Here is a 15,000-nt window from a genome sequence, read left to right as displayed (position 1 = left end):
GCTGTCTATTTCTAGTGATCAGGCAGGATTCATCTACTGTTTCCTCTCCTCTCCTCACCTCTGCCATGGCGTGTGTGTGTGTGTGTACATGCCTGTGTCAGTGGGTGGTTGCATCCACAAAGCCCTCAAACTATCCCTCACAAGTACAGCCAGCCAGTCCTCACGTCGCATAATCAAAACAGTTGATAGGATCAGGTTATTCTGCCCTGGTCTCTGTGACACCATGATCTTTCAGTGACGCCATGGCTGCCATCAGCCAGACAGACACAGTGTGACATTTTGATTATTTAACTAGGCAAGTCAGTTAAGAACAAATTCTTATTTTCAATGACAGCCTAGGAACAGTGGGTTAACTGCCTTGTTCAGGGGCAGAAAGACAGATTTGTACATTGTCAGCTTGGGGATTTGAACTTGCAACCTTTCGGCTGCTAGTCCAACGCTCTAACCACTAGGCTACCCTGCCGCCCCCACGTGTCTACTGCCATCCCCCACATCTCAGCCTAGGGAGTTAACGCGAGTCTTCAGTTCTCAGTCGAGTTTCGTCAAACCACCTCCTTTACACAAACATGAGGTTGCCGGGAGCAACACAGTTCAGATGATCTCGTCCACCTTCCATACACTCGCCTGCTGCTCAGCTCTAACTCTCTGTTTAGCCATCCACTCTTCATCCTCCACTTTGGCTCCATCCCTCGCTCCATTGAGGAGAGATAATAGATGTCAGCCGTATAGATGACACAGCATGACAGGGGACAGAGACAACCACAGTAAGAGGTTGTTCAGTCAGTCGGATGGTTGAAATCTATAGAAGTAGCAAAGTGATTTATGTCCAGCTGTAGCTCCATATCCAACCTGAACCTGTCATAGCTGTAGTAACATGTTTAGGGAGACCCTCAAACACAGCAGTAGCCCTTCCCCCTGGCAGACTGATTGGGGGGGTACTCTCTATTCATCCTCACCAATCTGTCCATATGGTCAGTGGTGCCCCCCAAACACAGCAGTAGCCCTTCCCCCTGGCAGACTGATTGGGGGGGTACTCTCTATTCATCCTCACCAATCTGTCCATATGGTCAGTGGTGCCCCCCAAACACAGCAGTAGCCCTTCCCCCTGGCAGACTGATTGGGGGGGTACTCTCTATTCATCATCACCAATCTGTCCATATGGTCAGTGGTGCCCCCCAGACACACACACGCAAACAGTGATCTCTGTCACATTGTTTGTGATTACGGGACTGATGTGGTGATTAGGGACAGATAATCAGATTAAGGGTGACACGGATCTGGGCAGGGATAATGTAGCCAGGGCCGTATGCTGTCACACACACATACACAGAGAGAGAGAGAGTGTGAGGGCAACAGATTGGAGATCAGATCAGTTAACATCTTAACCTGCCCGTGAGACAATCTCCTTTCAATTAACCAGCCTAAACAAGGAAATCACTCTCAGCCCTGGTGTTGCCCCGGTAACCTAGTGTGTCTCCCATACCCATCTGTTCAACCCAATAGCCAGCTTTGTCTTTCTAGAGAGACCTTTAGAGCGACTGTCTGGGATTTGGGAAGCGGATAGGATGTCCAATGGGCCGTGTGTGTGTGTGTGTGTGTGTGTGTGTGTGTGTGTGTGTGTGTGTGTGTGTGTGTGTGTGTGTGTGTGTGTGTGTGTGTGTGCGTGTGCGTGTGTGTGTGTGTGCGTGTGCGTGCGTGCGATAGAATACGATAAATATAAACAAGCAGGCTGTCAGCCACCACTGAGCTCCCCTGGCAGCCTGAGAGTTGTAATCATTATGAAGAGAAGAAGATGAAACAGAGGTACTACGATCATGTGACACCCACTTCACTTTCTAGTCTTTAATTCATTCCAATTGTCTATGTTAAAGCAGAGAACCACACCAGGCCATTTGCTTTGGCAAGTGTGTGAGCAAAGAGAGCAAAGGTAGATGTTCCATAGCAAAAAGGCTGTAGCATAATGTGCATGCATCACATACTGGATGTCTAGTGCTCTAGTCCCTCAGCTTCTACACAGGAAATGGAAAGTAAGTTAAAGCCTAAGATAGGCTTTTAGCTACTGATGATGATGGCAGACTTGTCTGTTGATTTAGCCTACACAGTGTGTGTGGTATGTCTGTATGTATGTCTGTCTGTGCGCATTTGTGTGCCAAAGAGGACCAGACAGACAGAGAGAGAAATTGATCCTATTGTATTAATTGTCCTGATCTGGAAATGCCTCATCACCACCCGTCACCGAGTCAACATCGTTTGATCTGGCGGAGTCATTACGGTCGCTAAACAGTTTGAGCAGCCATCTATCAAATCCCTCCGCCAATTCAAAATCGCCTGATATTTATCCTACTGTTGCTCGGAGTTGGCGCTAAAAACTAATTATTCGCCTATGACAGGACGTGACCCGAATAACACAGTTTTTGAGAGGAAAGATCTACACTCAGGCGCCAACACTTGCCGGCGGAGAAGCATCTCTCCGGGTTAAGTCACAGATAGTGTTTCAAAACTGATGTACAATCTTAGAGAAGAAAGGTTCTATGCTTGCTTCAAATATGGCGCCCGTTAAGGTTCTATATATAACCGAAATTGGTTCCATATAGAACGCTATATATAGGACGTTAAGATATCTATAGAACGCTATATGGGACCCAAGGGTTCTAAACGGAAACAACTTTGGTTCAGTGAAGAAGAATCTCTGGGATTCTGATCAAAGAACCCTACAAAATGGTCCTATATAGAACCTTTAGGGGTGCCATATATGAAAAGCAATAGAACCATTTTTAGTTCTATCCAGAACCTTTTTTTCTAAGAGTGTAGCCTAGCCTAGAAAGATGACCAATTCTCTCATAGCACAATAACATAGCACAATAAAACAAATAAAAGTAAGCTCCCCATGTTAACAGTGTAATGGAAACATTATGGCCAGGATGTATTCAAAGGGAGAACGGGACATGGTCTAACTGCACTGTCTGCAGCCCAGAAGAACCAGACTAACACAGACCCCTACTCTCCCATCCAATTCTGATGAATGATAAAATAACTGGACAGGGTGTCGTGAGGGTCCACGTGCATTGCATCCCTTGTACTCCCTCTGACAGCACAGAGCGCACGCTCTCGCGGATACAATGTGGCGTTCCATGGGAAAGAGAGCGTGAGAGAGCCCGTGGGAGCTCCGGCGCGTAGCATTATTACATTTTGTTCCATGGTCCTACCATAAAAACAGAGCAATGAAAATATCAATCATTTAGCCTACCTTCCATCGCAGAAACCGTGGTGGTGATGATGACCCATAAAACCGCAAACAAATCCACAGTCATGGCAGGAATGTATAGTCCACACAGCCTATATCCACTGAGAACCACGCAGGATTTGCGCGCACAAAAAAATCCCTTCAGTTGTCACAGAGCGGTGCATTCCAGTCGGTAAACCCGTGTTGTGAGAGTCACATTTCAACCCGTAGTAAAGACTATGTGACAACCAGTGTAGGACCTCGCCGAGTGTATAGGGGATAGATTGGGGTGGTGAGGACGAGAGGAGGGGGGCGAGACAACCTCCTCACACACGGCTAAATCGGCAGGGCCAATCACAGATTGAAAAGTGAAAATCGTTAACCAATCGCCACTGGTCTGCTCCTCCCTGCATTGTGAAAACGCCAAACTTTTCCCTGACCTATTTGAAACCTCGACCGCCTCATCGAAGTAGAATAGCACCACCAATTGGTCTTGATTGGATATTACATTAAATGTTTCCCCCCAAAAATATAAAGGACCTCCATTTGTCAGCTTTATCTCTCTCCTCTTCTCTCCCATTAACTCCTCCTCTCTACTCCAATTGCTTTTACCCCCTTTCTCCCACGAAAGAGTAGACGTATTCACTCCCATTCACCTAATTCACTTCAAATATCAAAAAGCATTCGATTGGCGTTCCTTACACCAGTCTGTTCCCTAAAAATCTATGAGGGGGGAGTGTTCAAATGTAAAATGTACAGTTCAGGAAGAAGGGGGAGAAACAGCATTGGGCTTCTGTCTTACCACAGTCCCACATCCCGCACCTTCCTCCACCCCAGTGTCTTAGGGCCGGCGCGTGCCTTGGCACCCTCCCTCCCCTATGACCTTCATCAGAACCCCATACCTCATTTGCATTCGGACTAGTCTTAGTAGCCTTGGCAAAAGGTCCACAGCCATCTCCTAGTTAGATCTCCCCGTCGCTGCCCCTCTCCTCACACCCTCGTCCTGTTGTGAGATCATGAGTGCACATGCTGCAACAGATAGGGGACACAAAGGGTGGTTTCCCTATGAATGTGCTGGGGGACCGGGATCTGGAAAAGGGGGACGATCATCAATATCACCCAAACCCCTACACCTGGCTGGGGTTGGTTGTTCCAGCATAGAGTTCTCATTCTCAGGACGAAACCAACGGGGCCCGACTGTCTTATACGGGCCTGACACCAATTCTGCTAATTGATTTTGGGCCGGGCGGGTTTCAGGCTTGCCGCGCTGTATTAAGAATAAGAAAAAATACTGTGCGTGTCTGCACACCTTTTAATACTGCTCTCAGCAGCAGCTGCAGCCACCAGCGGCGCCAGGGACATAATTTATCAAAGGTGCATCCGCACAAAAAAAGACTGAACCTTATGTGCACAAGTTTTCCCGCAAATGTTGGAATTTAACCATTTTGATCTTGAAAGGAAAGTGTGCGTATCTCCACGCAAATCTCAGACCATGCACATGCACAACTTCTAACGGTTGATAAACTGTATCGTAAGCAATTATATTTGTTTGGGGAGAAATGTAGATGTTTGATGCAGGAGAATGATAATTATAGTTGGCTAATAAAACATGAACGCGTAAGAGTAACGATAGGCTGCAACATATGCATTTGTTGTTGGTTGGTAAGGAGATCGCATAGCAGCATGTCGCCTGAAATATTTATTTACTTTAAGGCCTAAATCATAATAACATTGCAGGGCATGGATCTCCTTTTCTGACATGCCTGTTGTATTCCCGCGACACGACAACTATTAAGTGGTTCTGGATATGTAACAAACGGGACATAGCAGTACGTGAACATAGGGAGAGTGAAGAGTGAATAGGGCACTTTTATTTGTTTTATTCATATCAAAATATGATCCAAAAATTCAAAATCTTCTAGAGCCGCTGCCCAAAAAAGCTAGACTCATGAGTCCAGACATTTAAAAGGTGTTAATTCAGCAACTGCGTCAGAAAGTGGGGGAGGTCAGGAATTCCCATCCCTTATTGAAGCTTTGGACATCAATAGACTACTAAGGGCCAGCATAACTCTTCCTATGACTTCATGAAGTGTTTGGATACTCTTCTCCACTACAGGCCGCATCAACACATCACTCAGATCTTGCATGTTGACTGCACGTCTCAACAATCTAGCTCTGTTGTCCTTTGAAAGGGAACTCATTGACTCTGGTCTATGATGAAATAATCGCAATCTTCAACACCAAGCCTCGGTGTCTACGCCTTCTGCTGTAAAACGCGAAACACACCAGAAAAATAGGCCTAAAAACGGTTTATTTATGATTTAGCCTGATGTGTTCATGTCTGCCTTGATAAGACAGGCCTATACTGTATGTGCTTAATTCAAAGTGAGATATTGTATTCATACCAGCCGTGGTATTATGTATAATGATTTCATGTTTCCATGCCTGAATGCCTGACTATACAGTAGTGTTTGCTTATTCAAAGTCAGCTATTCATTTCATACCTGCCGTACAGTTCAAGATACAGTATATTGTATTGTATTGTGTGTTAAGCCCATGTTTTCACATGGGTTTAATGAAAACCCTTTCAGGGCGTTCTATTCTTCCTTGCTTCTTTGTGCAATAGTGCAATAGAGCTGTTTGCGCATATTCAGATCCAGTGCGGAGCTGATGTCCGGTGGATACGCTGACCATGGTTCTGAATCCACCTGTTGTGCCTGTACTGCAGGACGCTCCTTTGAGTAGGAGTGGTGGATCTGATCGGATAATATATTGATTATTTCATGAGGTTGGACTGTCGGACTGAACACTTCAGCCACTATATTTATTTTACAACACTATAATTTGTCCCATTTTATTACTGCACTTGTCTGCTGCTGTATAGTCTCTCTCTCTCTCTCTCTCTCTCTCTCTCTCTCTCTCTCTCTCACTCTATCTGCGAATATGTAGGTGATATACATACTGTGTATTTCATTATGTTTGTTTACTGTCGAACTAGGATAGTCGGACTGTTTTGTTAGCGGTGTCGTTGTAAGCGGTTGTGTAGTTGTGCACTTTCGCTTCCTACATGGCAATAATAACGGGCTCGTCGCTTTTTTTCATTGCATAATCTCTCTTCTTAATCCTCACTGATGCATATCAAAGTAGTATAGTGGAGGTATACGCCGTATCAATTACATTGTAAACTAGAGAAATCATGCACACAGTAGCCTACACAAACAATATCATTCAGCACGGGCAGGTAATGCGACTTGGCCAGCGCCTGCTGATCAAGATTTCAGCACTGGACAGCTCCGCACCCGGCTTTGTTCTCTGACTCCTAATATTCGCATTCACAATGAGATTGTGCATTTATTCCCTTGGCTCATGAGTTGTACAGTTTAGCCACTTTGTTTTGCTTCTCGATAGAATAGTTTTAATGAAAAGGATATGTGGTTTAGGCCAGGGCCCTGAATCGATCCTGTAGCGATCGCCATTTCCCCTATAGACGAAATAGACTAGGCATACTGAAATCAGGTGGCAAAGACTACAGACAAGAAAAGTTATACAGGAACAGTAACATTAATGTAGAAATATACTAAACAAACCAAAAAATACGCAACATGCAACAATTTCAACGATTTTTCTGAGTTACACATCATATAAGGAACATTTATATGATCTCATTAGGCCCTAATCTATAGATTTCACATGACTGGGAATACAGATATGCAACTGTTGATCACAGATACCTTAAGAAAGTTAAGGGCGTGAATGAGAAAACCCCTGTCAGAATCTAATGTGACCACCATTTAACTCAGAAAGCGGGATACATCTCCTTCGCATAGAGTTCATCAGGCTGTAGGTGACATTGTCTGGTGAGTATGCAGGCCATTGAAGAACTGGGATATTTTTAGCTTCCAGCAATGGTGTACAGATCCTTGTAACATGGGGCATATAAATGGGGTACATAGATACAGTGGTGACCAGTCATTCAGTGCAGGTGGGGCAAAGCCACCGGTTTAGCTAAAAATGTGCCTGTATTGTATTTTATTTTGTCATTAATTTGTGTCACATATAGAGTTTGCAAGCAATGTACAAACATGGTCTCTTTCTTGAGTAAGGCAGCTCCAAAATGCAGGTGTTTCAGCATAGCTCAGTGCTTTCTGTGGTGGTGGGGCAGCTCCAAAATGCAGGTGTTTCAGCCTAGCTCAGTGCTATCTGTGGTGGAAGGGCAGCCAGCGGAAAATACAGAGCGTAGACGTTGGTAATCTTCTCGAGTTGCGCTGTGATTGGCTCATTGTTCAGTCACTCATGGGGACACTACGTCGAAGCAGATACAGTGAATCTCAGACAATCTCGACAGTAAGACAGGATAGTACTCGAGTGAAGAGCAAAAATCCACTTGTTAAGCTACGTAACATGCTAGCAAAACGTACTGATCAGTGCTAATATATAGCATGAGCAAACTAAGATAAAGATGATCCTGAGCACTGACCTCAACTTAGCTAACATTTTTCCTGGCCTAATTGCAGGCTTATCAAATATCCAAGCAGAGATTCAGTGCAAACCAAAATCTGACATTGGTTGATTTCTCAAGATGAGCTCCCCAGCTTGTCTCAAGGCAGCGCTGTCCCAGTCAAAACGCTGCTGGCCCTGGAGATGTGGATCTGGGCAGGGGTGATGTTGTGGATGTTTGTGGCTGTCTGCATATTGTCCTTTGTATGTGTATGTTTTGTATTGTTTCAAATAAATCAATAAATCAAATCTTACAACAAAAAAATCTGTGCTTGAATTTATCATTCAGTTGACCACATGCGGCGATTGCTCTAAATGTAGTATAACGGTTGGATATGACTTTGGGAGTTTCAGTAGAAGAAACAATTTGATACTGTGTATGCCTTCAAATGCATTGGCCTACTTTAGTTGGTTATTCAGTTGATGACAACGAAGAGTTTTCCTCTCTCTTCGCGTTTCTAACACAAGAGCTGTTTTCTCGTCTCCTCACTGCTGCCACCCGCCTTTGTCGTATCAAATCAAATGTAATTTGTCACATTTAGCAGGTGTTATTGTAGGTGTAGCGAAATGCTTGTGTTTCTAGCTCCAACTGTGCAGTCATGTCAAACAAGTAATATCTAACAATTTCACAACAACACACACAATACACACAAATCTAATGTAAATTAATAGAATTAAGAATATATAAATATTTGGAGAAGCAATGTCAGAGCGGCATAGAATAAGATACAGGAGAATAGGATAGAATATAGTATATACATACGAGATGAGTAATGCAAAATATGTAAACATGAATAAAGTGACTAGTGTTCCATTATTAAAGTGGCTAGTGATGGCTATTTATCAGTCTGATGCCCTTGAGATAGAAGCTGTTTTTCAGTCTCTCGGTCCCTGCTTTGATGCACCTGTACTGACCTCGCCTTTTGGATGGTAGGGGTGTGAACAGGCAGTGGCTCAGGTTGTTGTTGTCCTTGATTATCTTTTTGGCTTTCCTGCTTTCCTGTGCTGTATGTGTCCTGGAGGGCAGGTAGTTTGCCCCCAGTGATGCGTTGGGCAGACCGCACCACCCTCTGGAGACCCCGGCGGTCGCAGATTGTGCAGTTGCCCTACCAGGCGGCGATACAGCCTGACAGGATGCTCTCAATTGTGCATCTGTAAAATTGTGTGAGGGTCTTAGGTGCCAATCCACATTTCTTTAGCCTCCTGAGGTTGAAGAAGCGCTGTTGTGCCTTCTTCACAACACTATCTGTGTGGTGGACCATTTCAGTTTGTCAGTGATATGTACGCCGAGGAACTTGAATCTTTCCACCTTCTCCACTGCAGTCACATCAATGTGGATGGGGGGGTGCTCCCTCTGCTGTTTCCTGAAGTCCACAATCAGCTCTTGTTTTGTTGATGTTGAGTGAGAGGTTATTTTCCTGGAACGACACTCCCAGGGCCCTCACCTCCTCCCTGTAGGCTGTCTCATCATTGTTGGTAATCAGGCCTACTGTTGTGTCATCTGCAAACTTGATGATTGAGTTGGAGGTGTGCTGAGGTCACATCCTTGTGGGGCACCAGTGTTAAGGATCAGCAAAGTGGAGATGTTGTTTCCTTAAATGTCGTACTCACATCGGCCACGGAGAATGAGAGCCCACAGTCCTTGGTAGTGCGCCGCGTCGGTGGAATTGTGTTATCCTCAAAGTGGCCGAAGAAGGTGTTTAGTTTGTCTGGAAGCAAGACGTCGATGTCCGCTACGTGGCCGGTTTTCCCTTTGTAGTCCGTGATTGTCTGTAGACCCTGTCACATATGTCTCGAGTCTGAGCCGTTGAATTGCGACTCCACTTCGTCTCTATACTGATGTTTTGCCTGTTTGATTGCCTTATGGAGGGGATAACTACACTGTTTGTATTCGGCCATATTCCCAGTCACCTTGCCATGATTAAATGCGATGGTTCGTACTTTCAGTTTTGTGTGAATGCTGCCATCTATCCACGGTTTCTGGTTAGGGTAGGTTTTAATAGTCACAGTGGGTACAACATCTCCTATACACTTCCTGATAAACTCAGTCACAGTATCAGTGTGTTCGTCTATGTTGTTCTTGAAAAGCTACCCGGAACATATCCCAGGCCGCGTGGTCAAAACAATCTTGAAGCGTGGATTCCGATTGGTCAGACCAGCATTGAAAGTCCTTAGCATAGCTACTTCCTGTTAGAGTTTCTGCCTATAGGAAGGGAGGAGAAAAATGGAGTCGTGATCATATTTGCCGAAGGGAGGGCGGGGGAGGGCCTTGTAGGCATCCCGGTATTTGGAGTAGCAGTGGTCAAGTGTTTTAGCCACGCGAGTACTACAGTCAATGTATTGATAGAACTTCAGTAGGGTTTTCCTCAAATTTGCTTTGTTAAAATCCCCAGCTACAGTAAATGTGGTTTCCAGTTTGCATGAAGTTCTTTGAGGGCTGTCATGGTATCGGCTTTAGGGGGAATAAACACGGCTGTGACTATAACCGAAGAGAATTCTCTTGGGAGGTGATATGGTCGGCATTTGATTGTGAGGTATTCTAGTTTGGGTGAACAGAAGGACTTGAGTTCTTGTATGTTATCACAATCACCGTGAAACAGAGTATGTTACAATCCTTGATGTCTCAATTTTATTATCCAGAGACTGAACATTATATACTCGGAAGCAGTGGGTGGTGTGCTCGCCTCCTGAGTCGGACTAGTGTTTTGGATCAGTCTCTGGAATCAGTTCAATTGCCCCGAGGGATACGAACTGTACAGCACTTTGAGATATCAGCTGATGTACGAAGGGCTATATAAATAAATTTGATTTGATTTGATTTGAACAAAGGATACAATTTGGGAATGGATACAATTCGTATTCCTGGTCGTAATGTTGGTAATAATGGTGAGTTACCGCCACTCTGATATCCAAAACCTTTCTTGGCTGTTTGTAATAGCACAACAAAAATTCCTGGGCTAATAATGTAAGAAATAACGCATAAAAAACAAAACCCTGCAAAGTTTCCTAAGACCTAGAAGCACGGCAGTCCTATCCGTTGCGCTATCCCAGTGCACTGTTCTCAACACCAGTTTAAATCAATACAGGGCCTACTGTGTTTTAGAAATCTGCCTTTCTTTCGGGTTCGTGCTCTTTACATTTCTGTGACATCGAACCAGGGCTTCAGGTCACCATGCTTGGGTAACTCCAGGATAGAATTTTCAGGCTAGATGACAACTTCAGTTTAGGCAGCACACTCCCCCGGGAATTGAAAGGCTGTGGTAGAGCTGAAACAGTGTTGATGCTTTAGCCTACCAGTCTGGGTCTTCCAGGAAAAGCCTGCTTCATCCTATTTCAACCTGCCTTCCAACTCCATCCCCCTATATCTTGATTTTGGCCCTCCCTCCTTCCATCCCCCATTATCCTCACTCCTACCCTTTATCAAACAAAACAAAATGTAAAAAAGACTTGACAGCTAACAATTTCCTTTTCCCTCTGAGATGCGTCTAATGAACTACACCAGTACAATACAGCAAAACCCGTTTGAAAACATAATGGCAACGTACAGCGACTCTCGAGTCAGAGTCGACCAAAGCTCCATTTGTCATTTTTAATGGTGTGGTGTGGAGTGGGACAGCGTCTCGAGCTCTCGACTGCTTGGCCCCGGTGTGACACAGTGGATTTATGAGGTTCGTCTAGTTCTTATTTGTCATGCCTCTGTCCCCAGTACCAGAACGGTCACCTCTGACCCTCAGGGCTAGCTCCAGAGGAGGGCTGGAGCCCAACCCAATCAATCCCTGTTTACTGTCCTCACCTTGGGGAAGGAAAAGAGAAGGAGAAGAGTTAAAGATGATGCTGCTGGAGCAGTAGCACAACCTCCCCCACATTATAGACATGCAATACACACACACACACACACACACACACACACACACACACACACACACACACACACACACACACACACACACACACACACACACACACACACACACACACACACACACACACACACACACACACACACACACACACACACACACACACACACACACACACACACACACTATATATATACAAAAGTATGTGGACACCCCTTCAAATTAGTGGATTTGGCTATTTCAGCCAAACCCATTGCTGACAGGTGTATAAAATTGAGCACACAGCAATGCAATCTCCATAGACAAACAATGGCAGTAGAATGGCCTTACCGAAGAGCTCAGTGACTTTCAATGTGGCACCGTCATAGGATGCCACCTTTCCAAAAAGTCAGTTTGTCAAATTTCTGCCATGCTAGAACTGCCCTGGTCAGCTGTAAGTGCTGTTATTGTGAAGTGGAAAATGTCTAAGAGCAACAACGGCTCAGCAGCGAAGTGGTAAGCCACACAAGCTCACAGAACAGGACTGCCGAAGGCTAAAGCAAATCGTCTGTCCTCGACTGCAACACTCACTATTGTACTAGCAAACTTGTAGTGCAAACTGCCTCTAGAAGCGACATCAGCACAATAACTGTTAGTCAGGAGCTTCATGAAATGGGTTTTCATGGCCGAACAGCCGCACACAAACCTAAGATCACCATGCACAATGCCAAGCATTGGCTGGAGTGGTGTAAAGCTTGACGCAATTGGACTCTGGAGTAGTGGAAACGCATTCTCTGGAGCAGTGGAAACCAGTCTGACGGACAAATCTGAGTTTGATGGATGCCAGGAGAACACTACCTGCTCCAATGCATAGTGCCAACTGTAAAGTTTGGTGGAAGAATAATGGTCTGAGGCTGTTTTACATGGTTCGGGCTAGGCCCCTTAGTTCCAGGGATGGGAAATCTTAATGCTACAGCATATAATGACATTCTAGACAATTCTGTGCTTCCAACTTTGTGGCAACAGTTTGTGGAAGGCCCTTTCCTGTTTCAGTATGACGATGCCCCTGTGCATAAAGTGAGGTCCATACAGAAATGGTTTGTTGAGATCAGTGTGTAAGAACTTGACTGGCCTGCACAGAGCCCTGACCTCAATCCCATTAAACAACTTTTGGATGAATTGGAACACCTGCTGCGAGCCAGGCCTAATCGCCTAACATCAGTGCCCGACCTCACTAATTCTCTTGTGGTTGAATGAAAGCAAGTCCCCGCAGCAATGTTCCAACATCTAGTGGAAAGCCTTCCCAGAAGAGTGGAGGCAGTTATAGCAGCAAAGGGGGGACCAACTCCATATTAATGCCCATGATTTTGCAATGAGATGTTTGACGAGCAGGTGTCCACATACCTTTGGTCATGCAGTGGATATATAAAATAGACACACACAAAGACACAACCACACACACAATTCAAAAACAACCACAATTACACACACACACACACACACACACACACACACACACACACACACACACACACACACACACACACACACACACACACACACACACACACACACACACACACACACACACACACACACACACACATATACAGACAGCTTCTGCTACACACAACGACACCAAACACACACCTACACAGCGTATTGCGATAATGATCCACACAGCAGCAGCACAACACTCACCCACTCCAGCTCAAAAGCTTGTGTCCAACATTGCAAAAACACATTGGTTTACGCAAAGGTAATAGGGAGGTAACCCGTTTGTGTTTGTGTTTGTGTCCGTAAATCACATTTTCTGTTGTCAGGATTTTATTTTCCATTGCCAAGCTACAGCTTTAGTAGATGCATCTAGACAGGCATCTGCACTACATGTACAATGAATCATTACACACATATTGTCTGCAAATGTAATGCTTAGCTGATGGTGTGATCATTCAAACCCCACAATAATAGCTAGAAACACTCAGAAACAAACAGCTTCTATCTCAAGGGCATCAGACTGTTAAATAGCCATCACTAGCACATTAGAGGCTGCTGCCCTATATACATAGACTTGAAATCACTGGCCACTTTAATAAATGGAACACTAGTCACTTTACTAATGTTTACATATTTTGCATGACTCATCTCATATGTATATACTGTATTCTATTCTACTGTATCTTAGTCTGTGTCGCTCTGACGTTGCTCGTCCAATATTTATATATTCTTAATTCCAATCCTTTACTTTAGGTTTGTGTGTATTGTTGTGAAATTGTTAGATATTACTTGTTAGGTATTACTGCACTGTTGGAGCTAGAAACACAAGCATTTCGCTACACCTGCAATAACATCTGCTAAACACGTGTATGTGACCAATAACATTTGAAAGGATTTGATTTGATGTTTGTTCAGGGATCCACACTGATTCAATCTTGTGTTGTGTGTGTTCTGTGTGAGGGCGGGACATTTATCGTGCCTTTGACCTGTAAACATCAGCGTCTTCGGTCCACATCACCATTGAAATAGACCAATGTTCCATGACCTTTCTATTCCTCTTCATTCATTCCACTTGTTCTGTTCGCTGTCTGGGTTGGCTCCTACCTACCCATGAGAGAGAACGCTGCTGCGGTCAGCTAGGCTGGAAAATCACTGTTGATGTTGATCGGCTCTGCATGGAAACCTGGGACGAAATACAATACAGTGGTTTAGCTGGTTGATATTGCACTTAACCACACACCTACCTAACCATTACATTCACCAAGTCCAATGGGCTAACTATCCAAACAACCATAACTACCCAAAAAATACCAAATCCCAGAAAACAAAATGACTGACATTCTGAGGAGGACACGATCACACCAAAATGGCACCTTAGATGAGAAATAATTGTATATAGTAGATTGTTGGTAATGTGGCCTGTTTGTCACGTTCATACACTACACTACACAAAATGCATTCATTAAACAGACTGGTGTGTCAGGAGGGAAAACAAAAGCACTGGTACTGGTGTGAAAGTGGGGGCTGGGCCAGTTGGCATGGCAATGAGAGACCCATTATGAATGCATGAAAATGAAAAGTCCAAGTCAATATACAAACACACAGGCTCAGATGACAAGAGAATTCAGGATGGCGCTCGTGCCCAGACCTCTGTGGCGGTGGAATGAATGGTTATTAGGTTCTGTTCGGCCCGTTCATTTATCTTCAGCGGGATGCTCGATGGTCATCAGTGATACAGTGTTAGAGCCAGGGCTGAATACAGATGTGGTCTAAGACTAGAGCATCTACAAAATAGAGGGTTGGAAGGACATATAACCACTGGTTGTAAAGCTGGATTGTGTCTAGAAACACAGGGTTTATTTGTCTGTGGGATCAGAGATGGTGACATAGAGGAGACGTCTCATCTAACTCTCTATATCACATTGTCCACGTCAGTGAGACGTG

At 44.6% G+C, this 15,000-nt stretch overlaps 1 protein-coding gene across 3 annotated transcripts in view; it reads right to left on the bottom strand.

The window, feature by feature from the left end:
• The window catches only part of LOC112260409 (ephrin type-B receptor 1), a 314,795-nt gene extending 311,237 nt beyond the window's left edge, over positions 1-3,558 (bottom strand). For 2 of the 3 annotated variants that reach the window (XM_042328699.1, XM_042328701.1), the window contains exon 1: positions 3,248-3,558. In XM_042328699.1, the coding sequence (XP_042184633.1) occupies positions 3,248-3,311 (64 nt within the window). In that variant the 5' untranslated portion in view covers positions 3,312-3,558. The remainder of the gene's footprint in view (positions 1-3,247) is intronic. The other variant, XM_042328700.1, reaches the window with a different exon arrangement.
• Between the last annotated feature and the right edge of the window lie 11,442 nt (positions 3,559-15,000).

This window comes from Oncorhynchus tshawytscha, linkage group LG10, assembly GCF_018296145.1.
Source record: "Oncorhynchus tshawytscha isolate Ot180627B linkage group LG10, Otsh_v2.0, whole genome shotgun sequence".
Lineage (NCBI taxonomy): Eukaryota > Metazoa > Chordata > Actinopteri > Salmoniformes > Salmonidae > Oncorhynchus > Oncorhynchus tshawytscha.
This window is presented reverse-complemented; position numbering and strand designations above follow the sequence as displayed.